Source organism: Pelmatolapia mariae, linkage group LG18, assembly GCF_036321145.2.
Source record: "Pelmatolapia mariae isolate MD_Pm_ZW linkage group LG18, Pm_UMD_F_2, whole genome shotgun sequence".
NCBI classification, from domain to species: Eukaryota; Metazoa; Chordata; class Actinopteri; order Cichliformes; family Cichlidae; genus Pelmatolapia; species Pelmatolapia mariae.
This window is the reverse complement of record NC_086243.1, coordinates 29,854,675-29,882,673: the sequence shown is the minus strand read 5'-3', so window position 1 is coordinate 29,882,673 and position 27,999 is coordinate 29,854,675. Positions and strand designations below refer to the sequence as shown.

General features: G+C 38.3%; 1 protein-coding gene across 1 annotated transcript in view; it reads right to left on the bottom strand.

Annotated features, from left to right (window-relative positions):
* Positions 1 to 9,752, bottom strand: part of LOC134616529 (vasoactive intestinal polypeptide receptor 2-like) — a 71,951-nt gene extending 62,199 nt beyond the window's left edge. The window contains exon 1 of the mRNA XM_063461383.1: positions 9,511 to 9,752. Coding sequence (XP_063317453.1) covers positions 9,511 to 9,561 — 51 coding nt within the window. The 5' untranslated portion in view covers positions 9,562 to 9,752. The remainder of the gene's footprint in view (positions 1 to 9,510) is intronic.
* Positions 9,753 to 27,999: the final 18,247 nt, after the last annotated feature.

Genomic DNA, 27,999 nt, shown 5'->3' with positions numbered 1-27,999 from the left:
CTTCGTCTCTGATTCAATTCAATTCAGTTTTATTTATACAGCACCAAATCACAACAACAGTCTCCTCAAGGCCCTTTATATTGTCAGGTGGACCCTACAATAATACATACAGGGAAAAACCCAACAATCATATGAACCCCTATGAGAAAGCACTTTGGCGACACTGGGAAGAAAAAACTCCTTTTTAACAGGAAGAAAGCTCCAGCAGAACCAGGCTCAGGGAGGGGCGGGGCCATCTGCTGCGACTCGTTGGGGTGGGAGTTCTACAACCATCAAACTAACAGTAACAGAAAGTTCTTGGGTTTGAAGAAGGACCCATTCTTATCATTTATGTCTACTAATCTTAATGTTGCTGTTTTAGACAGTACTGCATATCACTCAGTGTGCTGTACTGATAATGTTGAGTCATTTAAAGGCTGTTGAGTGCCAAAAATGGCATTTTAATTGTTTGTGTTTGTAAAACACAAGTTGGAAACATGTTACACCCACAAAGTTTGAATTCACAATTCTGTAGCAGTTTGTATTTTTAGATATGTTCAGTGAGATGTTATGGTGATGAAACTTCAAAGCAACACTTGAATCTTGTGGGGGTGTTTGGGGAGGAAAAAAAAGGCTTAGAGCAGTTTTTCTGTCTCCTCTTAAAGAGCTTTTTTATTATTATTATTATTATTGCTGTTGTTGTTGTGTTTGTACTTTTTCAGAGGAGTGTGTAGGTTTTCTTGCTGCTACAGTGGGAGTCGGGCTTGTATATACACCTTCTTTACTGATGCTTTCATTGCTGGTTGTTGAAAAGAGATGCTTAAATTCATGGATATTAAAGATCTCATTGGATCAATTATTTTATGACAGCACTGTGAGCACAGCATTGTGGGTGGGGTGTGGGTTTTATGGATGCTGAAACTTGCTGATCCCCCTGGAGGTGGGCTCTCATTCACCCTGTGTCCTCGATCAGCCCTGCCAGCTCACTGTGTAGGTGCTCTGTATGATCACATACAGCAGGTGCTTAGGACTGTCATTTGCCATTCACAATAAATAACACGCACTTTGTGAAGGACATGAGCGTGCTTTTGAGGTCAATGCTCAAAAAAACAGCGTGAGCCTATTGGATTCTTTTGGATCACATTCACATCTGTAGTGCGGTTCGTTTATACAAAATTTGAAGTACAAAATAAAACATATTTTATGATGTATCAGTTTCTGCGCTCACATGCCAGGAGTGCATTTGTCTGCTTGGTTTTATTAATTTTGGCTGGTTAAAATGCTGTAATTCAAACCATGGTGCAGACTAAACAAGTGACCCAAAAGTACCAGGAAATGGGACTCTTGAATTTCTTCCATTTGCATGAGGCATAAATACTCATACATTTACATTTGTTCACGTGTATTAGCCTGTCTATGATGATTAGCCTGTACAAAGAGTTATCTCAAATCATTTGCGTTTGAAGGTCAACTGTAGTTAATGAAACTAAAGAGAAAACTGTAAAGGATGATTAGACACAGAGGGCAGAGGTAGAAGGGCAGTAAGTCTTGAAACACACTGTACCTCAGGATACTTGTAATGTGCCGGTGCTCACTGCCAACTGAGGGGGAAAAACTTTTGCTGCAAAGAGTGGGATCTTTTGATCTCATGTGTATGTAGATGAGAGTAATCCCAGCTGTGTCGAAGGACAAAATGTTTTATTTTGGTCTTGGAGTTTCCCTAAAATTGACTAGAAGAGAACAGTCTGATTGAATGGGCTGAATGTCTCACACAACTCTCCTTATCTATGCACAGCTTTACAACTCCCTTAACTCTTTATGGCATAGATTCAACAAGGTGTTGAAAAGTATCCTGAAAGATTTTGGTCCATATTGACAATAGCATCACAGTTTCTGCACATGCATGATGCTTATTTCCAGTTCCACCACCTCCCACAGGGGCTCTGTTAGAGTGAGATCTGGTGATTGTTGAGGACATTTGAGGACAATGACCTCATAACCATGTTCATAAAACCTGTTTGAGATACAGTGCATTAGCAGCTGTCTGAAGATGAGTACACTCTCGTCATAAATGGATGGACGTGGTCAGCAACAATACTCAGTCAGATAGTGTTTAAACAATGATCTTGTCAAAATTAATGGAATTATGGACACAGAAAAGTAAAGTCAGATTTTGATTCAGCATACAATACCATCAAGAAAGCCTTCTTTTTTCAGCATGATCCCAAACACACTGATAATACAGTAAAAGCGTACCTGGATAGAAAAACACACAGTGGAACACTTTCAGGCGTGGATTATTCTCCCCAGAGTTGCAGTCGCCTTTTTTGCTCCCTTGTCCAAACCATGCTGTTCACAGTACTAGTGCTTTGTGTGTTCTGGGGAATTAGCAAAATATAAGTATAGCATCATATATACAATACTGTATATATAAGTATATACAGTATTGTATATGCTAGTGACTAAATGCAGGATCATGAGCTCACTATCCAGCCAGATACAGGCTGTTACTGGGATTTTTTGTTCCTCTGATCTCTGTGTTAGTAGCGAGTGCAAATTTCCCATAGAGTCACAAAAGTCACATTAGTAGGAAATGTGTCAGGTCCAAATAAAATGAAATTATTTTTAACTGTCAAATGTCAGTCTGTAAAATAATGAACTAGTTTAACCGTAATTAGACAAACAATTTTAAAATTCTAATTATGACCTGAGAATTGAGTCTTGACTATAAATGCTTATTATTAATCACTCAGTATAAGCTCTTTTTGACAGTCGATCTTTCAAATGAACACATTAGGTGCGATAAAGTGCAGTATGAGCTCTGAGCAATATCTGAATCTTAAGTACAGGCTGAGCTGATCTACAAAGCCTGTTCACTTGCTTTTAGTTCCTTTGTACTGAAGCTGGCAGTAAATCACTCACAGGATGTCGTGAGGTTCCCCACCAATCTGGAGCTGAAAAGCTAAAATTAATATTTGCAGCCCCCAATAAAGAAAAAGGAAAAAAAATATTTTAACGCTTGCAGAAATAGTATTTCATATATGTCCAAAAAATATGAAACTGTACAAATAATGTTTATTTAAATAAACTTCAGTCTGTGTCTCTCTTTTCTTTTTGTTGGAAGTTGATTTAAACATATAATGTAAGGAGTCTATTAATCTATGCTTTTTGTTTGGTTTGGGATTTATACCACCATGAAAATAATGTTACTTTGAACCAACTTAAAAAAATTACTCTAATTTGATAAATTTGTTAGTTTTACTCAGACTAAAATTCTGATTTGATTGAAACTCTAAATTTCTATTTAAAATAAGTCAAAAATATTTATTTTATTCAGAATTATTAATGTACATTGAAAAAAACTAAAAAGATAATTAAAAAAAAAATCACTTTGGTAAATTGAATGAGTTACAAATACATTTGTCCTTTAGACGTGTCCTGATATAAAATGTTGCTCAACAAAGCTTCACAAAAATCTATTTTATTCCTTAAAATTCACCACAAACAAAAGCTATAGTTTTACAAAGAAAGCCGATTTCTTTAAGGTGAAACCAGATTTTGTCACAATCAATTTGCGAGATGTAAAGAAAAATTCTCCTTTGAAGAACCAAATGTAATATGGTGCATTTTTACAACATAAAGCACTGAACTCTGCTATTTACAACAGTTAACAGTATAACAATTGATAAGTTAAAGAAAAAAACGACAAAATGAAGCAAAAAGCTTTCCCTTCCCAAACCCCTCTTTTTAAACAATTCAATTCAGCATATTTTTGAACATCTCACATTTAAACATTAGACTGGTAATGTAACAGCTATTAACATTAACATTTCTAACACTACGCAAACATGGCTACCTAAATTAAAGGAATATAATACAAATAAGCTATAAAAGACAAACAAAAAGACGCAGTGTCCACATGTGTCTTTGGCTGATCCAGGGTCTGTGTCATTTTCTTTGCTTCGATCTCCATGAACAGCTTCTGCAGTTTATCAAAGGTGTATTTGAGCTCTCTAGGTTGAGAGTATAGATCTGTTCAGAACTTGTGTGCATGTTCACTGCTGAGCGAGGTAATGGTGGACAGAGGAATCAGTGCCGAGCAACGCAACTGGCATCGAACAGTCATGTGACACGATCGCCTTTGACTTGAAGGACAAACTGTCAGCTCCATACGGTCGTCCTCATTCTGGATGATCTTGTGAGCGGCCCTTTGAAGCCAAACTTTAAGGAACGGGAGTTCTTGTACTTGAAATGGCTCAGGAGCGACGGCATGTGGAACAGTATTACAGGGTTACTCCATCAAGGATTCAGAGAAATCCTTGCCATATAATGCACAACCGATTATCTCTATTATTACAATGCTAGAAATGATTGTTCATTGTTGGAATACAAGTGATTTGATTATGTGTAGCGCCCCACAGCATGACCTGGACAAAGCAGCACAACAGGTGTCTGCTGCCTCCAGCTGCTCTCATGTGTTAGCCCTCTCCATCACTGCTCAGCCTGGGACACTTTCAATACTGGCTGAAGAAACATTTAATCTTTCCCTTCCCCCTCCAGACAGCACTATGTGCCATGTAATCTTGCTTCTTGGAAGCCGGACCAAATCTCTCATGTTCTGTTGCTACAACTCTGAGAAACATCCACTTGGAAGTACGTGAATAAGCTCGCAGCTGGAACCTTTCAGCAAGCTATAAGACATAAACAGCGGACTTGTAGAAGTCTGTTTTCATCATACAGCTTTATTAGTTTGCCATTATCAAAAAGGAATTTGTCCAAACACAATTCTGTTTTCCCCAAAGTCCAAAAGAAATACTTTAAATTAAACTGACTGACAATTGCAGCATTTGTGAATGTCAGGGTGTTTAGAAGTCATCAGTGATTAGAAAATCAGAAAAAGAAAGCTTTTCTACTGACGTGTCGGTCAGAGGAGCACAGTGAATGATGTGAATGCGATCAGGGGAGATGTTTGACATGACCTCGTAGATTCTTGAGTGATGTCTTTTACTTTTTCCTGAACCACTTATTTATTTGATATTATTTATTTTATACTAATATTGTGCTGTGGCATAACATGCAGGTTTATCATTTTTGCATCTTGTTTTGGACCACTGTGTTTTGTTTATGTTTTCCCCACTCAGTATTCATTTCATTTTCACTCACTTTTTACCTTCACTCACCGGTTATGTTTAGGTAATGAAAGGTGCTCCTTAATGTTTAGGCACTGAAATGCGCTTTATTAGGTTTTTTGACTAAAAGCTACGTCATTAGGGTTAGGAAAAGATTGTGGACTGGATTAAAATACTTCAATAATAGCATCCCTGCACAGAGAAAACTGACAGACTTGGGAGTGACAGGCACGTCTTACAGCGCTAACCCAGTGTGTCATGTGCCACGACCAAAGGACAGCTTGTGAGACACGCCGGCGGCTTGGAAAAAACTGCATTATTTGGGCAAAAGAATCTGTGAAAGCTGATTGAGGGAAAATCAGCTTCACATAAAACACCAGCGAGGGATTTCACATGCTCTACAGTTCCCCATGTTCCTTAGTTTCTTAATTAGCTCTGAGAAATTATCCCAAAGAAAGAAGCTTGTGATATTTTTTTTATTTTCATCTTCAGCTTCCATCTTTACAAGCTAAACTGCTTCATTATGTTTCTGCTCCATGCTTGCCAAACACCATCTGTCACTCAAACAGTGTGGGCTTTGATCTTGTCTTCTACGGATTTTCTCTGCAAAGTATGGGCGTATCAGAGCTGGATATATCCAAACATTATTTGCTAACCCAGCATAAAAAAATTTTCCCCAATGTTTTGTGTTTGCCTATTTTTTTTTCTAATAATATAAAAGGAATGTCAACACAAATGAGATGAAGTTGGAAAACCTGCAGTGCAAAAGTCTGAAGCTTTCTAAATGAGTCCTCCTCTGCTACGAGGATGAACTCTCATCAGACTATAGCACGACTTTTTGCACCCCAGGGTAAATATCCCTGGTTGGATCCAGTCATGTTGCAGTCCAGACAGATGAGCTTAATATACCACTGTGGCCTTCACACCTGAGTCCCTGCTGTTCTCTCGTGCACTGAGGCTACTGAGAGACATGCACAGTATGAGGAAATGTAGGAAATACTACCTCATCAACTCTTTATTATTCTCTTAAATTTCCCATCTGTCACGTTGGTGTATTGATTGTAAGTCGATGTCAGCTCTGGAGCTCTTCTTGTTTTTACTTTCTTTTCCCACTGATGGTCTCCGTGTTTATCTGCTCACAGTATATTATGTACAAACCCAACATCCATACAACCAGTTTATATACAGTTTACTGTATATAAAAAAAGAAGATAATCATCACTTTTAGAAGTGGAACTAGAAAAAATGTGGCATTAGGTGATACCAGACTGACTGATTTTGACTGATAATTTTTTTTTTTTCTCAGAGATATTTTTATTAGATTGAAGCAACAAAGAAAAAGAGATACACACAGAATTATTATACGACAAGCAAGTAGATTTCACAATGATTGTTTGAGCTGACATAATAGAATACAGATTAATGACGCATTCACATATCTTTTAATTGCTTTTATCAGTTTACCCCCTACCCATACCACACAGTAGCCCTAACCCTCAAGCCAGTTTGAGAAAACAAAAAAAAGACACCACCACAAATATAACAGGACAAAAGAACAAAATAAAACAAACACACAAATAAATTAAAAAAAAAAAAAGAAAATCTACATTATCAATATTGGGGGTGATTTACTGAGTAATGCTGAAAGTCGGGTTCGCAACCTGAAGGCTGGAAAAGTATTTCAGGAATTGCCCCCACACCTTGTAAAACTTACTGCTGGTATTACTAATTGCATAATGGATCTTTTCAAGGCTCAGATAGTACATAAGGTCCCTCAGCCATTGAGCATGGGTGGGCAAAGGGGCACCCCTCCATCGCACGTCTAGCCACAAAGGAGGCAAAAGAGAGTGTGCCACACTGTGACGAGGTCAACCTTGCATCAGCCTCCCCAGTGGTGCCAAAAAGCGCAACTAATGGATTAGGATCCATATGGTATCCAAGAATTAGGGACAAGGTTTGAAATATGTCTGTCCAGAATCCTTCAAGGCTAGGGCATGTACAGAACATATGGATAAGGGAAAAAAATGTTAATTAATAAATTATGAATCATTTCACAAAATCTTTATAGCTGGCTTTTTTAATCAAAGTGGATAAAATGGACTTTACATCACCTCTTGTTTTTGTGAGATTACCCTTATTTCTTGAGTGCTACCAAAACGACCTGCACCACATGCAGAGTTGTGGACAGTTATCCTGGCAACATCAAGGTCATTCTCCACAGCTGGAGACAGTGGGTGAAAACAGAGAGTATTCTTAGTGTGAACACAATGTTCAAACTGTACATAAATTGAATGAAAAATGTTTTCTCGAAAGCCCCGAAAGAAAGAGCACAATTTACGGGTTTGTTTAGTCATTAAGTGGATGGATCTGATACTTGTTTGGCACACTAAAGTAAAAGCATGAAAGTTGTGCATCCCCTCCATTTATGACTCAAGAATCCGTTTTATGTCAACAATTTATTCAGAATCAAAATACAGCTTCACAAATCCAAATCAGACTGAAATGAATCTGATCCAGTTAAACTCGGACAACATGTTTTATGATGCAGTAAATATCCTCTAGTTCATGATGGCTAAAGCAGGACTTTTTTGTCTATTTAAGGGAAGGAAAATGCAAAATTGCACTGATGCAAAAAAATCCTGTTTCAATAAGCAAAAACAACAGACTTGCTCAAAACCCACCAAATACATTAAATGCATCGCTGCATTTTCAGCTGTCATGTATAACAGCACTCACCCACAGTAATGTATAAATATAAGGTTTGCATATTTAGAGTAAAGCCATCCTGATTTACACCAAGCTCCAGTGACCCTATTTGGACTCATTGTTGTGAGGACACAAGAATAACAAAAACTAAATTCATGTTAAAAGCCATCAGAGGTTGAAGCCAAAACCCAGCGAGAGGAGCTGTTGTGTATTTGGAGTGGCAGCATTTGTCTGTCAGATGATTAAACTGTGGCATTTGTTTTGTATGATGTGAACATTTTTACAGCTCCATCTGCTTTTAGTCAAAGGAGGAGGGGGCTGCTGGGAAGAGAGCGAGAGCGCACTTCTACTGTTTATCCTGCGGGGTGGATCCACACAGAAGGGCAGATAATGTATGAGGGGCAAAAAAAGTGGGATAATATCTGGAGGATTCCTCAAAAAGAACAACATGAAGTGAGAAATTATGTCCACAAATGATCTTCATTAATGAAACTCTACAAAACAGCTTCAGCAGATATGAGGTTTAAAGCTACAATTAATGATTATTCTAATTATTAAATATGCCAATTAAAGCACGATTAATCATTTTGCCAGGAAGAAGTCTGTAAATATTAATTTATTAATAATTCCCCAGATTCCTGATCAGATTTTTTGCCAAAAGATATTTGATTTTTCTGCCACAAGCAAAAGTCTTCACCTTTAATTGTTTCAGCATCACATTAACTACTAATTATAAGAACCCAGCACACTTCTATTAAAAAAGAATTACTTCATGAAATCTGTCACAAACCCAGCAAATACTCACATTACCTGCTATCATCATCACAAATGTTATTTAATGGTTAATCTATGAAAATCTACCAACTCAGTTCATTAGCCAATTCATTTATCATCGTTTGAGCTTTAAGAAGCACCTTTTATTACCTCGGGTTAAACACAATGACCTTACTGAGCATAAACTGGATTTAATGTCACATTATTCTGTAGTTTCTTTGAGCTAAAACCACCTTATTTCAAAGAAATTGTTTTGTCTAAAACTTGTGAAAATATAAATTAATTGAAGGTAACTTAAAAACTCCATAAAATTAAAAATAAAAAGCTTAACACATTAAATGTCAAACAAGGTTAAAGAGAAGTCCATCATAAAACACTCACATTTTTTGTTTCAATATCAAACAAGCATCAAATCGTACTACTGTAATGTCAATTTGGACTTCCTCCCCACTAATTGGTGCAGTTAATTGATGAGTAATTACCCATCAGTGAACAAGTCAAAAGATAATTTCAACTGAAAATAATTCTTCAGCTCTTAGAGCGCTGGTGACCGTTTTCACACCTCTTCGTGACATTTGAACAGACCATACAATGAATGAAGCTGACACCGAGGCTAATTAGTGGTAACTTTACAATCACGAATCACCACGCTCAGCAAAAGGCAACAAAATACCACGAAGAAGGATAACCTCTCATTCAACTTTAAGAACATTTAATAACAACAATGTTATCAGCGAAATGTAACCGCAAACTTTTCCTCCACCAGAAGGCTAATCAGCATCAAAGAGTGCAATAATGAAATATAAGCATCATATGTTAATGTTAGAATACTCAGTATAATTTCTTATATTGCGGAAGTCTTCAGTATGTGAACGGTTTTCTGAATCATATAAAAGCACTACAGGAAAAAAAAAAGACTCACCGTGAGCGGACAGGTTGACAGACACAAGGTGACAAAGAGCAAACTTTTCATGTTTACTCCTCAGCTGGAAGCCAGTGAGCTGTCCTAACAGGAGAAATTTGGGTTAAAACACTTCATTTAAACTCCAGTTAAGAGTTTTGATCCGGGTAAAAAAACAAAAAAAACTTTAAACATTTTTTTATTCCATGAACGATAGCGAGAGAAAAAGAGCCCAGTTTGTGATGTCCTCTATCCACGCTGCTCGCTTCCACTGAGCTGAATGTGCGGACAGATCATTTACCCGCAGCTGACTTCTACTGTCAAGTTCACAATCGCATGCAAGCACATTTCCGGTGCAGGCTTTCAAAATAAGAGACAATAGTGTCACAATATCAGATTTTCACGGCAAAAGCTTTTCTCATCAAAAAAATGTCAACATACACTTACATGCCACTTCATTACTTACACATTACTGTGCTGTAGCCCCTTTTGCTTTAATTCTTCTTGGTCTATATTGATGAGATCATATCACATCAGTGATGAGAATCTCCTGTTCCTCCACATCCCAAAGTTCCTAAATTGGATTGAGATCTGGTGACTGTGGAGGCCATTTGAGTCATGTTCAAGAAACCAGTTTGAGGTGGTTCTAGCTTTGTGACATGATGCCGTATGCTATTGCAGGCAGCCATCAGTAGATGCGTACCCTCTGGTCATCAGCATTGGGGTTGTTACTCCAAAAAGTTACATAAAAGTTAAGTAAGTAATTTGTTACACTACTCGCTACTCTGTAACAGGAGCGCAAATGCACTGTCACATATTTATAAGTTAACAAAGTAAACTTCAGCCTTCAGTCTAACACGCCAACATTAATCTGATGCGGAACCTTATACCGGATTGAGGAAGTTGGAACAGTTGGTTGACAGGATGGGACGGGTCCTTCAGTATCTGCACTACTCTAGTCCGGCATCTCCTGGTGTAGGTGTCCTGAAGCGGTGGGAGAGCAATCCTGCAGCAGCGTTCTGCTGTACAGATCACTCTCTGAAGAGCTCTTTGGTCCTTAACACAGCTGTTCCCAAACCAGGATGTGATGTTCTGTGTGAGGATGCTCTCCACAGCGCCTGTATAGAAAATCCCGAGGATCTCAGGAAGTCAGGAAGTCCAATCAGATTTTTAAAATACTTAGATCAGCCCCACTGGTATCAGTCGCTATGCCACATCCAAAGTCACTTGAATCACCGTTTTTAACCATTCTGATGCCCAGTTTGAACTTTAGCAGGTCATCTTGAGTTGTTGCCGTGTGATTGTGTCATCAGATATTTGCTAACGAGGAGCTGAACAGGTATACCTAATGAAATGGCAGTGAGTTTATGACATCTAAAAAGTAGTATTCAAATTTTATTCCACTTACTGTTTGTTTTCTGTCTTTAATGAAATATACTCAAATATAGGTGCAGAAAATAAAACACATAAACATAGTGTTCCCAAAGTGTACAATTACAGAGAGAATTACACGTAATAGAGAATTCTAAGGAAAACAGTTGAACTCATAACAGAAGCTCCACAAAACGTAACATCTGCTATCAATGCCATGTTGACTGAAACACATGGAGGAGGCAGAGAGAGTTTGGGTACAAGGCCACCGGCTGGCAGCTAACTGTTCTGATATACTGTGATTTAATGTCCACTGACCATTAGCTTACATAACCGTTTCCTCGTTCTATTTTTCACATTCTCTGTCCAAAGGAGGACATGCATCTTGGTTTTCTGTCCCTTTGTGTTAGGCCTGTGATGGACTGGTGACCTGTCCAGGATGTACCCTGCCTCTCACTCTATGACAGCTGGAATAAGCAACAACTCCCCCCATGACCCTAAGTTTGATAAGAGCCTATTTTGCAGTGTTAAGAAAATTATTCCTGCCACTGCGTTATGTGCACTATTATCATATTTATGTTAATCATATGATGTCCATATTTCATTTTTAAATGGTGAGTACCAGAATATCATGAAACCCATAAAGTAATACAGAATTAATGTGTGTAACCTGTGATGAGGGGGCACAAGTACATTTTGTCACAAGTTAAAATGCCTGTAATTAAGCTCATGCTTAATCAAACATTGGGGGTGGGGGGGTCATCAAGCATCTGAATGGTTCGCAGCTCTGAACCCTGCTAAAAGGTTCAGAGCACAGCTCTGAAACCAGAGCTGAACGACACTGGTTTGTGAGCACACCACAGCACTAAAGGATGTCAGGTCCTCAATCGTGTCACTCTCATGGAGTCAGTTTATGACTGCTTGGTCAGACACATGCATGTTAGTAGTCCACTGGAGGGTGTTTTGTAAGTACTGCTCCTTCTGTTCCATTGGTCATAAAGGAGCAGATACTGGTCCTGCTGCTGGGTTGATGCCTGTTCTCCTGTAACGCCCAGTCTCCTGTTCTAGGAGACACTGTAAAATTTCATATGGATGTACCATCCTGAAGGAGGTGGCATACCTCTGCAACCTTTTCATGCTACCAGTACTACAGTACATCATATATATATATATTATTCCAGTACAGTTGGTGTGGAGCGGAATAAACGGCTATTCTACTCTATTTTATTGATGTCATGAACTGGTGGAAATTTGAGAATGGGACCCAAGAGCAGACTCAATACACGAGTTGAACTATTTACAAGGTTTATTTAATAATTGTGAATTTGAACAAGAACATGGTTAGAAACTGAAACTTAAACAGGGGACCTACAGCCGAGGAAGGTTGAAAGCGGAGAAACACTAAAACACAGGGAGTGCACAGAGAGCAAAGTAACTGGGAGCTCTGCAACAGAGGAGAGGGAGGTTACCGGGCAGGAAGGCAAGAGAATGACCAGAGGTGAGTTTGTACTGCTGTGGGGTGGCTTACTTGCAGATTGCAGGTGGTGAATCCTGGGGTAGGTGTCTCTGAGAGTGTCCAGTAGGGTGAGTACAGTGAAGGAGGATATCCAGTCTCAGAGGAGTGATGATACACAGAAGGGCGGTCAGGTGAATATGAGGTCGGTATGGAAGTCCTTAGTTTGATATCTGACTGTAGTAGTTGGAGCAATTCGGACCAGCACTGACAAGAGGAGAATCTGGTAGGAACTCAGGACAGAGTGCAGTATTAGATACAGGACAGAGGACCATGGAACTCTGGGAAGCCAAATTACTACCAGAGGTAGCAAGACAAACTGGTGATGAGAAGCAAACAGTGCTGGTTTAAAAATCGTCCTTCTGATTGCTCCTGGATGAGGAGCAGGTGAGGTGCAGAAAACTCCACCTTGGAGGATGGTCCAGACATCTCTCACACACCTGAAAAATCCAGACACTCTCGCGGAACATGACACTTAAGCAGTGTACCAATTTTTTCCTTGCGAAAGTAACACACACACAGACTCTGTCACAGGAACCCTCGATCTGTGGGTAAAAGGCAGCCGTCATCCCTGCCCCACATGGGCGGAGCTATCAGCTCTCTTAGAGTGGTAAATGGGCTAGTTGTTAGTCTTGCTCTCATCACATGACTCCCTGTGTGTAATTCTATTTCTCCTCATATCTCTATTGACTCCACCAACCCCTGATCACTCCCTGACATTCACCTTTTCAGGAACACCGTTTCTCCTGCTATGGATTAAACTCACCCACCGGATCACCACCACTGCTCCTTCTGCCTGCCCACCCTCAGTAACTCCTGGATCCAAGGATTCTCCTCCACCCCCCTTGGTTCCCTGAGTTCCACTTCCTTCGCTGAGTTCACTGCTCAATCAATCCTCCTTATGCTGCCTGCCTCCACTCCACTTGCCTATCTCTCTCCCAGTTAAAGTCTTTTCCAAGTGACCCTTAGTTTCCTTTTGCACATATTTAAGAAATTATTGTTTTTCTCAGTTTTTTTTTTTTTTTTGTTATAGTGAATAAAGTATCGCAAAGCTTATTCTGTCTTGCCCGAGTCCCGCACTTGAGTCCAACTAAGTAAGTTGCAAAATATGACAGACTCCCTTTTAAAACTTTAGATAACTGGACCTAATCCCAAACATTAATTCTTCTGCCATCCAAATGGCTCAGTGTTAAAAATATTGACTTGGCTGCTTATTAAAAGGCTTTGGAAATAATTTCACACCAGAATAATTTGGACTGACTCAAGAATAAAAAGTTTTAAATTCACCACAAAGACATTGGACAATTAAGTAAGCAGACTGTATTTTAATTTGTGTCTGTTCTTTAGCAAATTCCTTTCTTCCAAATTTTACTATTAAAAAATCCATGCCACATTGTGAGAATGAATTACTTGAATTTGACAACTTTTATTACATCCACTGTTTCTAACAGCAGGGAACAGTTTGTTCGTCAAACAGCCCTTACGTCTTTTTCTTATATTTGTGTCTGTTTCCACTGCAGTGAATGGACGTTTTTATATAATACATTTTCAATTCACACACAGACTCACAGCTGCACTGGGTAGTGATTAAACAAATTTGTCATCATCTCACAAAGGATGCTCCCAGAAAGTTTGTATCCTTTACTGCTACAATTTTCATCTTAGCTCTGACCTCTGGAATCATTTATTTAAGTCTACGGTGCTGCAGCAACACCTTGGTAATGGTTTGTCCCATCCTACATAAACTAAACACTGTTAACCGCTGTCTTCAGCATTAAAGCAGTGTTGTCTTGGTCCATACATTACCTCACCTCACCTCCTTCTTTGTGTAGATTGCTACCATCATTAAAGAGTGATGTTCCAATGAATATGATATCAATAAGCATCACAAATGCCCACTTAAAAATAAGAATACTGTGTTTGTGCTTTCTGTTGTTACCAAGTGGGGGAAAAGGAGCTTAAGTCTAATCCAAGATAAATCCGACTACCTTCAAAGTGCACAAGAAAAAAATTAAGAGGTAATAATAATAATAATATTAATAATAATAATGATAATAATGATAATAATAATAAAACATTTTATTTGAAAGCGCCTTTCAAAACACTCAAGGACACTGTACACAGCAGAATAATAAAAGCAACATAAAAGCAAGCAGTTTACACAATCATAAAAGCATAAGACATGAAACAAATTTAAAATAGACGAGTGGAGCGGTTATGTGGGATAAGCTAATGTGAACAAGTGAGTTTTGAGTTGGGACTTAAAGAGAGAGAAGGAGGTGATATTTCTTAAATCAGGAGGTAGGGAATTCCAGAGTCGAGGAGCAGAGCAGCTGAATGCCCTGCTCCCTGTGGTGGCAAGATGGGGAGAGGGGACAGAGAGAGAAAGAGAAGAAGAAGATCTGAGACACCGAGATGGGATGGTGATCTGAACCAGATAAGAGAGATATGGAGGGGAGAGATGATGAATAGCCTTAAATGTATACAAGAGTATTTTGAAATTGATGCGATATTTGACCGGGAGCCAGTGAAGCTGCTGCAGGACAGTGATGTGGTGGATAGAATCGGTCCTGGTCATAATAGGAGCAGCAGAGTTCTGGACGCGTTGGAGCTTGTGGATGGATTTTTGAGTAAGACCAAAAAGAAGAGAGTTGCAGTAATCGATCCAGGAAGTAACAAGGCTGTGAACAAGAATGGCAGTGGCATGTGGGGTGAGAAAAAGACGATTAATGTTGCGCAATTGAAAATATGCAGACCGAGTGACATTATTAATGTGTAACACTTTATAATAATGTCACACTATTAAGTATTATTAAGATACTACTGTAACTCACTCTTATTTGGCCTTACACAAAAATCCATCAATAAGCTTCAACGTGTCCAGAACTCTGCTGCCCATATTATTACTAGGACTCCCTCTACTCACCACATCACCCGTATCCTGAAGCAGCCTCACTGGCTCCCAGTTAAACTTCGCATTAATTTTAAAATACTCCTTTATACATTTATGCAATGTTCCCTCTAAGCTACGCGCGTGCGCAATTGCGCACTACTGGCACGATCTCTGCGCACAAAAAATCTGCGTTGCGCACACACAAAAAAATCTACCTGAATTGAAATTAAAATTAAAACTTTAACAATTCTGTTTTGCAGTGTTAGTCAGTAAGTGACTGGCTGCTCCCGTATGGGATTAGTGAAGCCACGTTAATGACAACGTGTACAACCATTGGAGATGTGAGCAGGATAGACGGAACGACTAACGGAAAAAGTGTGGACTTTATACCAGTTTTTAAATTGTGTTGATAGGCCACGTAAAACCAGAGTTATGATAAAAAAATATATGCAATGTTTGGTTTTCTTCCTGAATACTATCGTTGTTTATATTTTATATAAAAACTGTGTTTTATAAAGAAAACGCTTGCAAGCACTCTCCGCCTGAGAAAAGCCAAAACCAAAAAAAAACACCCTTTCCTATTGGTCGAAAAATGTACCATGTCGACCAATCAAAAAGTGATATGGCAATATGGCATTTAGTTTTGTTCAGGGAGGTGGAAGTTTTAGGAGTGACGGCGGTGTTTTGAGATGTGAGGGATTTGCGACGTTTAGCGCAAATCTTGTGTAGTTAGTGTGTAGCGTAGTCAGTAGTTTTGTTGTTTTTGTTAGAACAATGAGGCGACTGCTGAATGTTACAGGTGTTACAGGAGTGATACATCTCCTGTTGTCAGGCCTGCAGGTATCAGGCTGTTGTTCTCCTTTATCTCATAGTGGACGGAAATAATTTTTTGGAGTGGCACAAATAATTTGTGTGGCATCAGATTTGATGCAGAACAGCTGATTGTTCTGTAAATAGTTTGAAATGTTTATTTAAAAACCGCCTTGGCTGCATTTTTAGGTAAACAGCTGAAAAAACTTTGTTTGCAAAACTCAGTAACTTTTTTTTGAAGAAGTAACTATATAATTAATTGCCCACCACCAGTCATTATTTACTGTATTTTGCAGACAGAGAGTTACAGGACTCTCTCCCAGACCACAGACTCAGACTCATAATACAAGTCAGAGCTTTATAAAAAATAAAAAAAAAAAGTTGTGTTTTCAAAATTGGAGTTCAAGTTATTTTTACTTCCAATAGTGTTAACATACTACACAGGTCATGAACAAGATTTTTTTCAATTTTCATTGTAAGTGGGCTAAAGCAGTTAATTAAAAGTAGTCTAACATAAATGTAAATGCTGTAATTTGATTATTTTAATAAACCATGTAACTTGGATGGATTTGACGCTGGCGTGACCACAGTGCACACGTCTGCTGTTGCTCACTGTGGTCCAAGGGACCGCTCAGGGAGTTTGTGTGTTCGCTCAGACACATGAAAAATTAGAGGGAACATTGCATTTATGGCTATTCATTCTCTTTCACCACCATACCTCTCTGATTTAGTACAGATCTCCATCCCATCCTGGTGCCTCAGATCCTCCTCTTCTCTTCTTCTCTCTGTTCCTTCCCTTCGTCTTATTACCATGGGGGGCAGGGCTTTTAGTCGCTCTGCCCCTCGACTTTGGAATTCCTGACCCCCTGACCTCAGAAACATCACTTCATTCCCTCTTTTTAACACTTTTTAACTCACCCTTTTAAGATAGCCTGCTCTATATAACTTCTCCATGCTCTTAAACTTTCTTGTATTATTGTGTTCATTTCCTGTTTTTATGCTTGTCTTATTTGTCTTATATCTTATTTATCATTATGAATATAACCAACACTGATAGCTGTTACATGGTGTAACAGTAACAGATAGATAATCATATCTGTATTTATAAATAACATACTTAGGGTGGCTTTTTTTTTACCAACGTTATCTTCTGATGCAGGGAAATTATAGAAAAAAAGTTTATAAAAATAGAAATAGAAAAAAAATTTTGGTCCTCATGTGGGATGCCATGCTGAGATAATTTACCATAATGTGCCATGAAAGTTGGGAAAGGACAAAGAATGCTGCATAAACCTGCATGTAAGAAAAGGCAGGAACCACACTTTTACCATGAGTAACACTAAATAACTTTTCTTTGTTTATTAGAAAACCTGACAGGGCACCTTTCATGGCTAATGTTCAGAAAAACCCAAACTTTTTTGAGTACATGACTGAAGCAGGAGAAAGGTCATGTATTAAAAAAACAGAAAAAGAACAACACACTCTTGATAGAAGACGCAATAATCAGTGGCCAGTACTTTGTATATCAATCAATGACCTCCTAACAAAAGAGGTTGCGACCCTTCAACCTTCGTTATTCACTAATTATGTAACATTCAGCGTTCGCTTTTCTTTAAACAAAGACTTGAGGTGAACTGTGAACACTGAAACCATTTGGACTTTTTTGTTTATATTTGTAATTAATTGGCCCTCAGTGCCCACTGTGAAGTGCAGTTCACAGGTCCCCCACTTCTCTCATTACCATTACAACACTGACACTTGCAATCAGGCATCTTTTCATCCCCACCACATTTTTATGCTGTGAATACAATCAGAACTATAGAAAGATGTTGTGTAACGCACAACAGGCTAAGCAGAACAATGGGTCAAACTGGGGCCTGCTTGTTCACATGTGAAGAGGGTGGTGTGATCCTACCAAACTGCAAAGTCTGATTACATCCACTCATCTTCCTCGTAACATGCTCTCATCCTACTTTTTCTTCCACTGGATGGATGGATGGATGGATGGATGGATGGATGGATGGATGGATGGATCTTGTGTTTACATTTAGCCTTTTCTGCAAAATATTAAAAATGTCACCCCCTGTGTTTTGTCAGCTGAGAAAGATAGAAAATGACTTCTTGTTGAGCTATGAGCAATCTGCTCTGAGTGGTATCGGCACGTCTCCCCCGGTGCATCTCATACTGCCCATTTCAGTGACTGCTCTTCTCCCCCTTGTCAGCCCAAAATGCACAACAAAGGACGGGTTTGGGGAAAAAAAAGAAGTTCACAGGCAGCAAGCTGAGCCATAACACAGGAAACAGGCACAGGCGAAGCATGAGTGAGAGACAAATTGCTTGAAAGCTATGGCGCAAAAAGAACCACAGTCAAAATGACAATGTGAACGGGGAGCACCAACCCGTCCCTACTGGTTGCTTGTTATGTTGGTTTCCACCATGGAAATGTGGATGTTTCTGAGTATAAGAGGAGGATACTTTTCATTCATGTTCTGTAAACAGCTCCTTTATAATTGCAGCGTTTGTTTTTCCAGTGTTAGAAGTGGGTCAAGACCGTAGCTAACAACAAATACACCGCCTGACTCAAATTACTACAGCGCTGACCTTTTAGGTGAAATTAGTTTGGTGCCTCTGACCCTCCCATGAAGGTACATGGATTTATACCCCACCACCAGAGGGTTTGAGAAATTAATCATTGTCAGCATTTTGGGCAAAATGGCCATTTGGACAAGAACAAATGTCGCAGTGTATTTCAGCAAGAGGAAACTAAATAATTTATTAACATGTATCACCCTGGATCTGCTGCATGTGTTTTTTTATTACCTTAAATATAAAAGAAATGTCAATTTTCTGCATGTCTAAGGTTAATTTGTGTATCTGCTGCAATAAAATGTCTTTCCAGTTGTAGGTTGCTTGTTGGCATATTTTCTATGCTACTAATGATTGGAGTGGTCATGTTCTCTACATAGGTGTGGTTAATACATATGCTCAGTGAAATGATAATCACTGAAATGAAAATAAGTACTATAAATACAGAGTTTGACATTCAGCAGTAAAACTGAAAACTGATAAACTTTGGGAGAAAAATATTTTCTGAAACTTTATTAATATGGTTAAACTTTTAATAGCAGTAAAATAAAATGGATTTAGTGTAAAGCTATGACGGTCACACAGGTATGAGATGCAAGTATGAGCCTCACTGTTATTTTGGCAAAGCTGGTAATCAAATATTGAGTGTTTTTCACTGTATACTGTAATGGGGATGGAAGTGTTTTCCTCATTTTGTAACAGCCAGGAACAAATGACCTTCCCAGATAGTGTAATGACCCCCATAGGTTAACACGACAGCAACCAATTTTGCTGTTTCCAAGAAGTAATTTTGTCTTCATCGGTTTTGTGTAGCAGATGGCTTTAATAATAATTAACATCCTCTTGACACTCATTCCAGAGGACACAAGTCAGAGAACCAGAAGGAAATATTAAAAATAAAATTAACAACTCTAGTTCTTACCAGAAAGTGGATCCAGAGCAAAATAAAAAATATGAGATAATATTAATAACAATAATAATAACAATCATCATCATTATCATCATTTATTACATACAATCAGATGATTTTATAGACTGGGATGGCAGCTGCTGTCAGTTGTGTAATCATGCCTTCCCTGTTTCAGTAGTCCTCTGGGATTGGTCAAGGAGAGCTGAGCTGAGCTGGAGCAGCTGAAAAGGAGCCGGCTGAGCCGAGCTGACGTGGCTGAAACAGCCTCTGTTCTGTATATAGATATAAACAAAGGGAAACTCGCACTCCTAGTGCAGTGACGTCTGGTCTGTGTCGTACTGGGGCCTTCCTACAACAACAAACCTGTTATATGCTTAAGTATTGACTGCTATGCCGATCCAGCTTGGTTGCTGTGATGTCTAAAAGGAGCTCCTCCTCTTAGTCGTGGAGAACATTCTTGTTATCCGGTCTAGAAGACTGGCAAGCACGACAGAACACACACACATTCCCCTCCACCACTGAAAGTCCAGTTTACAGCCAGTCACAGAGCTGGACTTCCTAATTAGTTTATTCATTCTGTTGGTGTTTCCTGCTCTGCTGCTGTTCTCCCAGCAGACCAAAGCTAAGTACACTGCACCTGCCACAGCTGACTGATAGAAACTCTCCATCATTCTGCTGCTGAAGCTGAAGGATCTCAGCTTCCTTAGGAAAGCTGATCCCCTCCTTGTATACTGCCTCTGTGTTGATCTGCTTCAGTTCAACCTTGCACTGTAGTGGCTGTGGGTTCTTGTACTCCTTCACACCACCAACATCCTCCCTCAGGTGAGACACAGGCCATGTAGCTGTACTTCTTGAAGTCAGTCGCTGTCTCGGGTCTTTCTCACATTCAGAAGGAAATGATTTCTCCCACACCACTCCACAAAATCAACCATTAGTGTTCTGTTTTCCTCCTGCCCATCACTAATACATCAAACCACTGCAGAATCATCAGAGTATTTCTGTAGTTGCTATAACCTGACATCCTAGGATATGAGGCAGACAGACATGGAGACAGAGTAGATTTTAAGCCCAGTTGCATGATGGGAGACAGAATTAACTTTATTCCCACATGCAACTTTTGCTTTTGAGCCAGATATTTTATATATAATGGAACCGAAAGAGTTTCATGCTGATAAGTGAGCTGCATGATATTTTATATATTTCCTAAAATAGCTCCTGTTTGTAACCATTTTTACAAATTGGGCCAGTCCATGCACGAGTCCTGACAGAATCACAAAGTTCGGCTTTTATTGTAATTCCAGCCGGAACCATCACACTAGTTTTTTTCGTCCTCACTTTAGATTTTCCTCTGCACATAGCATTTACTGAAAGTGTGCTTAAAGGTCAACTTTAAAGGGGAACTGCCTGATGAAACATGTCATGCATTCAGCTAAAATGTCGCTTCAAACCTCTACGTCTGGGTTCAGTGGGGATTACCAGACACCCCCCCCAATCCTCCATTACACATACACTCGCAGCTGTGTACATGGTTTCTACCTTGTATAGTGAGCTAATGAAAGCAGAGCCAGGATGAAGTGGCACATATTTACACAAAGCCGGGGACCATCGGGAGCTCTGCTGTGAGCAAAAGTATCAACAGTGCATTACAACAAGCAGGCACAAAAATGTAAAACAGCCGTCCAACTGCTTCAGCTGCTTTATGGCTTGTGTATAATCCAGATTTTAAACAGTTTGGCTTCACAAAATGTGCCTTCCTGATCCAGATGTGAGGGAATGCATCATCCTGTCTAATTTGTTTTTTCTTTTCTTTCGTTTCTTTTTTTTTTACTTTTAAAAGTCTCTCTCCTCCTCTTGAAGATTTCAGGCCAAGGTTCAGTGGAGTTCACCAAAAAAATGATGTGATGTAATGATAAAAACTAATTAAAATGACAATGGAATTGAAAAAATTGCTCATATAAACTGTTTTTAATGTAACAGGATTTGATTAAAAGATAAGATTATTTCAGACATGTTATTTAATGAAAATAGGCTCAATTTAATCAATCATTTATCTCAGTTATGAACTTTGCATTGATGTCACGATGCAAGAGAAGAACTGAAGGACAAAACTTCATAAATCAGAAGTTTTAAATTCATGAACAGCCATGCTTATCTGTTATGACCCACTACCTACATTCCACTCTAGTAAATCATCTACTAACTAGTTTCTTGAATACAACAAGGAGTTCAGTGTGCTCAAATGGCCTCCTCAGTCAGCAGATCTCAATCTAATAAAACACCTTTGGGATCTGATGGACAGAAGATTCACATCATAGATGTACAGCCAACAAGTCTGCAGTAACTGTGTGATGTCATCATATCCATATGGACCAAAAATTCTGAGGAATGTTTCCAGCATCTTATTGAATCTATGGCACACAATAAACAAGGCAGTTCTGAAGGCAAAAGGAGGTCTGACCCCATGTTACATAGGGACACAGAGCTTACATGCATTAGTTTTCTGTGTGAGTTTACAGAGCGTGTGAATGTGTAATCTGGTTTGGAGTGTGCATAATTTTCTCATTACTGAAAACAGCACAGAGGGTTGTTATCTGAAAACAGACACCGGTTTTGCATTTAAATGTAATGATATATATTCTGTATGTGTGAGATGAAGGCTTAAAAATAAGAAAGAAAAACAAGTTTTTCCCTTCAAGCTAATGAAACAGTTTGCAAAATTAGAAATTTTGTGCAAGCACTGCTAAACAATAACATGTAGCACTATTCTTGGAGATAACAGTGCCCAACGCTCCATACGCCCAAACACCCAAACACCCAGACACAGGTATCTACCAAGTCAACATAATGTTTCAACCTCCGGGCACTGCTTTCAGCAAATTCCCAATCACAACGTGTTTATGTTTTAAGTGATAAAACTCTGTACCAGAGAAAGGAATTATGGTTCCAGCAAGAGTAGAGGAACAGGCTCTGTGACAGTTTTATAACACAAGAATGTAGGCAGAAAGAAAACAACTCAGGAGACCTCTGATAATTTATCATCTCCTTCCAACAACCAATATTTTGTTTCTTTTAACCATAACAGCAATTATTCCTTAACCTTTGAGAAAGCGTTTTTTTGTGTGTTTTTTTTGGCAGCGTTGGACCAAAATGGAAAAATCTTCATAGGAAGAAAAAGGTCACATGCTGCTGCTGTCTTCCTACTGTTCTTTTCTTTAATTAAGAGCTGCCACACGGGGTATTGATCATGAATTCTTTTTGGCTCACAAACATTTTTATTCGTATTCCTTTTTTGTGCTGATAATACAGTGGTAATATCGCTGTGTTTGGCAGAGCATATCGAGGGTTCAAATCCGGGTCTGGACTTGTTTACAATAAGAAGACCTTATTGATCCAACCAAAAGGTCGCACAGCAATTATTCATAGAAAATATTCTGTGAGTACAGCTGTGTGCGTGTGGACTGCTACCTAAAGCTAACTTTAAACTTAACCCAATCTTAAATAAATTGATGGTTTTGAAATTCACTGAGAAATCCTGCCATCATTAGTTTTGTTATTATTATTCAAAACAGACTATTTCTGCAGTACCTATTTTTTCTCAAGGGCAACTTGGCTTTGAGCTTGAGCTCCTTTCCTGCCTCTTACCACTTTTCTTTCTCCGAACCTGAACGGTGCGCACAAACAGGATGTGTATTGCTTTGCTGCAGTGGAGTTGCGAATTGCTTGTTTCCCACCCTCATTTTGAGAAGCACATTGTTCTGCCTCCTTTTCATCATCCGTGTCTGCCATTACTCTGCCAGCAGTCGAGAAAATGAAATGAGAATAATGACAATAACGGCATATATACCTTTTTTTTCATGGAACAAAAAGTGCTCATTGTAATGTCTCAGTTTACTTTGGTCTGCAGTGACCTAAACTGAAGAGTGGATCTTGACCCAAACTAAAAGGGGTCTATGCTGAGGTATCCAAGCATCAGAGTGCACGTGGGAGATGGACAGTGAGACCAGCATAAACACAAGATAATCTGTTTTATTTATATGGATTTCGTTATAAGAAAACAGTGGAGGTCATAAAATGTGGACAGAAAACTCAGGATAGTGTATCATTAACCTTCTGATGGAAAAACACTTATGTGGGTAGTTCTTCTGAGGCTTGAAAACAAGCCCAAGACTAGGTGCATGTATACTGCCTATAATAAGGATGCTCACTTGGCCTACATGCACATCAAGTTGTCAGATCTAGTTACAGCCCAGTGGCAAAGCTAATCTCATTACCAATATTGGCTGAGGGACTCAGAGACTTTGTAATGAATATATAAACTCATGTATTGGTATCAGATTAGTGGTGGGGACAATTTCAGGTAATCACGAATTATGCCCAGTCCTGAAAAAGACACCAGAGCATAACATTGTCAAGAAATAGCGATAGTCTGTGGCTCTGTGTCACCTCTGGGTTGACGTTTTGTAAAACGTGTCACTCACATTCAGCTTACCTACACCTTATTCAAAAAATATCCTTTTGTATCAGCCAAATGTGATTCAGTTCAGTTTTATTTATGTGGTGCCAAATCACATCAATAGTATATTTCATTTATATTTCTTTCTACAATAAAAGAGAGAAAACTTATTTTGTTGATATTTCTTTTCTTTCCTTTTCTTTATATATATCTATTTACTAACCTTTGCTACTTTCTGATCATTTACATATTGTTTCTTTATTCTCATTACTTTTTTAACTCAATCTCCTCTCCTCTAATATCCCTGCAGACACAAACACCTACACTTGTGAGTAAATGGAACATCTAATTAAAACCCACTTCTTTCTGTTTGTTTATTCTGCTGCATTTACATGTTCTTTCTCCTTCTTCACGTCTCTCCCACTGGACTTTGTGACTGTCATGCATAATTTAATACACCTTAATAATGTATGTATCATTAATGCCATATAATGAAGAACTATTTGATTTATTCATTACAATGTATGAATGTAACATAAATGTTAGGCCTGTATTACATTAATGTGAGAGGTTAAATGAGATTTTGTTCATATTTCTCTGACTGATTTAACAGACTTTTTGGGATGAGCAGTTCTTAGTTATTATAAATTTGATAACATTTAAACCTTTTCTCATTTCATGCTACACACACACACTCACACACACACACACACACACACACACACACACACACACACACACACACTTCCAGTTACAGGTGGATGGGCGATAGCTAACCATGGTTTAAATATATATAGTATAGTATATAGTACATATTTCTGGTTTATATACACACAAGCAGAGACAAACAAAGGAAGAAGGTTGTAGTGATAGATGTAGCTATAGAGAGTGACAGCAACATCAGGATGAAGGAACACGAGAAGTTCAAGAAACACCAAGGGCTGAAAGAGGAGTCAGAGAAGATGTGGAGACTGAATGTAAAAGTGGTCATTGTGGTTATCAGAGCACTTGGGGAGTCAGACCTGCCCCTGGATTCCTGGGATCCAGCAGATTCCAGAAACGACAGCCAAGATCTTTGCGCATCTTTTGTGAAGAGCGCAGTCGTAGGAACAGGAGATCTAGCAACCCTCAAGCTCCCCGACCTCTTACAAAGGACCTCAGCTTGAAGGATAAAGACTCCCCACAGGGCGAGTGGGGTGTTTGTTTGTTTGTTTGTTTTATATTATATTATATTCAAAACACCAGCCCATTGTATCATATGCAGACCCAACTTTATGGAATGTCCTCCAAGTGGCTTTAACCTGGTTTTACTGTTTCATGTTAAAAGTTCATGTTTGGGGTGGCTGTAGCTCAGACAGTAGAGCAGGTCATCTACTGATGGGAAGGTTGGTGGTTCGATTCCTGGCTCCCTGGTATCTTGCCCAAATATCCTTGGGCAAGATACTAACCCCAAATTGCTCTTTGATACATCCATCAGAGTATGAATCTGTGTGTGAATGTTAGTTAGAAAATGTGCTTGGGTGAATGCACAAGTTGTATAAAGCGCTTTGAGTGCTCAGAGGAGTAGAAAAGCGCTATATAAGAACCAGTCCATTTACCAAGCTTTCTTCCTGATTTATGATCATACAAAAAAAAATAAATAAATAAAAGTGATTAGCTGATTTCCCATGTTGAGTACAGTTTGTTTTTAGTAAATGACATGACAACAGTACATTTTTATTTAACTTTATGATTTTCTTTTCTATGTAACTTGTGTTGTAGGATAATCAGGAAATTGCACTAACTGAAGATTGACACTGAAAAATGCTAATTATTAAGATAAGAAAAAAAAGTGAATTTAACTTTTTATCACCTGATACCAGATTGTCTACACGTGTCTCTACAGTAGCTGTGATGCTTCAGTTTACAACACATTCATGACCTCTAGTGGAGAAATGGTTTCTGTCTGCTGCCCAAGTAGGCACAGAGAGCAGTGATGAACCATACAGGTAAATTTCTTCCACTACACCTCATAATGCTGCTAAAACTATCTTCATTTATCTGGGCAGTTTTCTTACCTGCTCTAAATGATGCTGACTAATGGGTTTAGGCTATAAGATAAGGGATTGGTTCCTGGAGGACGAGCACATTGTATTATATCTTCATCGGCTATTTTAGTGTCACATCAGGTTCACAGGGAAAAAAATACATACAAAGATGCATAAAATATATCAATGAATTATAAGAGCAAACATAGTTTACATATTTTTATTATGGAAATTGTGTTTGCTTCCATTCATATGTCATGCAAAGGTTAGGGTGACTAAATAATGTATTTAGATATCTTGTGCTTATCGGTGTATTCTGCACCATTCAAAGTTGGAATACTGGTAAAAGGCATCTCAGTTGTTTAGATAGCAAACAAAAGTCTTATTTTTTCTATTTTTTATGGATTAACACAAAGAAATTTTAAAATCCAACCATCCATACATACATACATATATCCGTTGTGTGAGCAGCAGTTTAAGCAGTGACACCTCTGACAACAAGGTAATCCTAGAGTGAGTGTAAACACAAAAAAATATTTTATTTCATGTGCTGGAATGTGCAGAAAATAGGTTTAAATGTTAAACAAATCTCTTCCAGTCAGAGAATGTTACATATAATTACATTTTTGCTTGATGCATAAAGTTAAAAGATTAAAACTAATAAAACAAGTTTTAAAAAGAGACTTTTCCATTTGATTACATTTTGTATGATGGATTATGCAGAAAAAGTAGAATTGGGCTGAAAGATCTATCGCTTTATTACATATTCAGGTTGTAAATCGTGTTTTTAAAAAGTAGCTAAGTAACTAAGTAATTAATTACTTTTGAAAATAAGTAATCAGTAAAGTAACGGGATTACTTTTTTGGAGAAGCAATCAGTAATTAGTTACTGATTACTTTTTTCAAGTAACTTGACCAACACTGGTACTGAGTATAGATATACATAAGCAGTCATTATGGGCAGACCTTCATTTCTTTATAGCGCTCATTCATTATTTGATTTTTTTTTTTTCAACAAATAATTGGGCTACAACAGCTACAGCAATCTGGAGTGGACCTTATGGTAGCCAGTAATGAACTGTTCATATGCCTTATTTGATAAAAATCTACAATATGTCTTATGGCATAAGTTTGCAATATTTGAAATCTCACATTTCAACCCTAACTTCTCAGCATACTTATCAACGATTCATTTATGGTTTTATGATTTTTGCTTGGCATATCGAGCTTCAGAGTGCATTATTTTCTTAATTTTAATTCACGTATTTATGATTCTTGTGGCATAAAAAGCTTAAAGATGCTATCTTAGCTTTATAACACTGACTTTCTTCATCCTTCTCACCACCCTAAGGACGTTTAGTGTTTATGTTCTCTTCACTGCCATCATGCCATGATAATTGTAAATAATGCAGTTATCTTGATAATTTTGAAAGTCTCTAAATCCATTTTTTATTAGTGTTCATTTGATGTCACCAAAGGGAAAAATTAGAGATGTCTTATAAGGAAGTCCAATGGTCTTGTGGATTTATAAAGTTATTAAATAGTACCATGCTGTCTGATTGCATCCATAGCCATATAAATGATTATCAACAACCTTTTTTTTTTTTTTTTTTTCGTTTTTAAATTAAGAGGCAATTTCAAAGTGATAGTTCATCAGCCTGACATGGACTAGCTTATTCACAATGTCTTGCTTACCTGATGGCACACCAGTTAAGAACCACTGATTCAGCTAAATTGTATTTGATGGTAGTGCTGCTGAGCTTCCAGTTGAAACTACTATTGATACAAATGATTGCTTGAGGTAACCTTTGATTGCCACTCTGAGTTCAGCTTGTGTCACATCTTGTGACTCATTTGGAGAGGTAGAAGCTGCTGCTCCATTCTCGCAGGCTGTTTCTGGAATTAAAGGTAATGCATTAAGTGTGATAAGTATATTTTTTAATATGT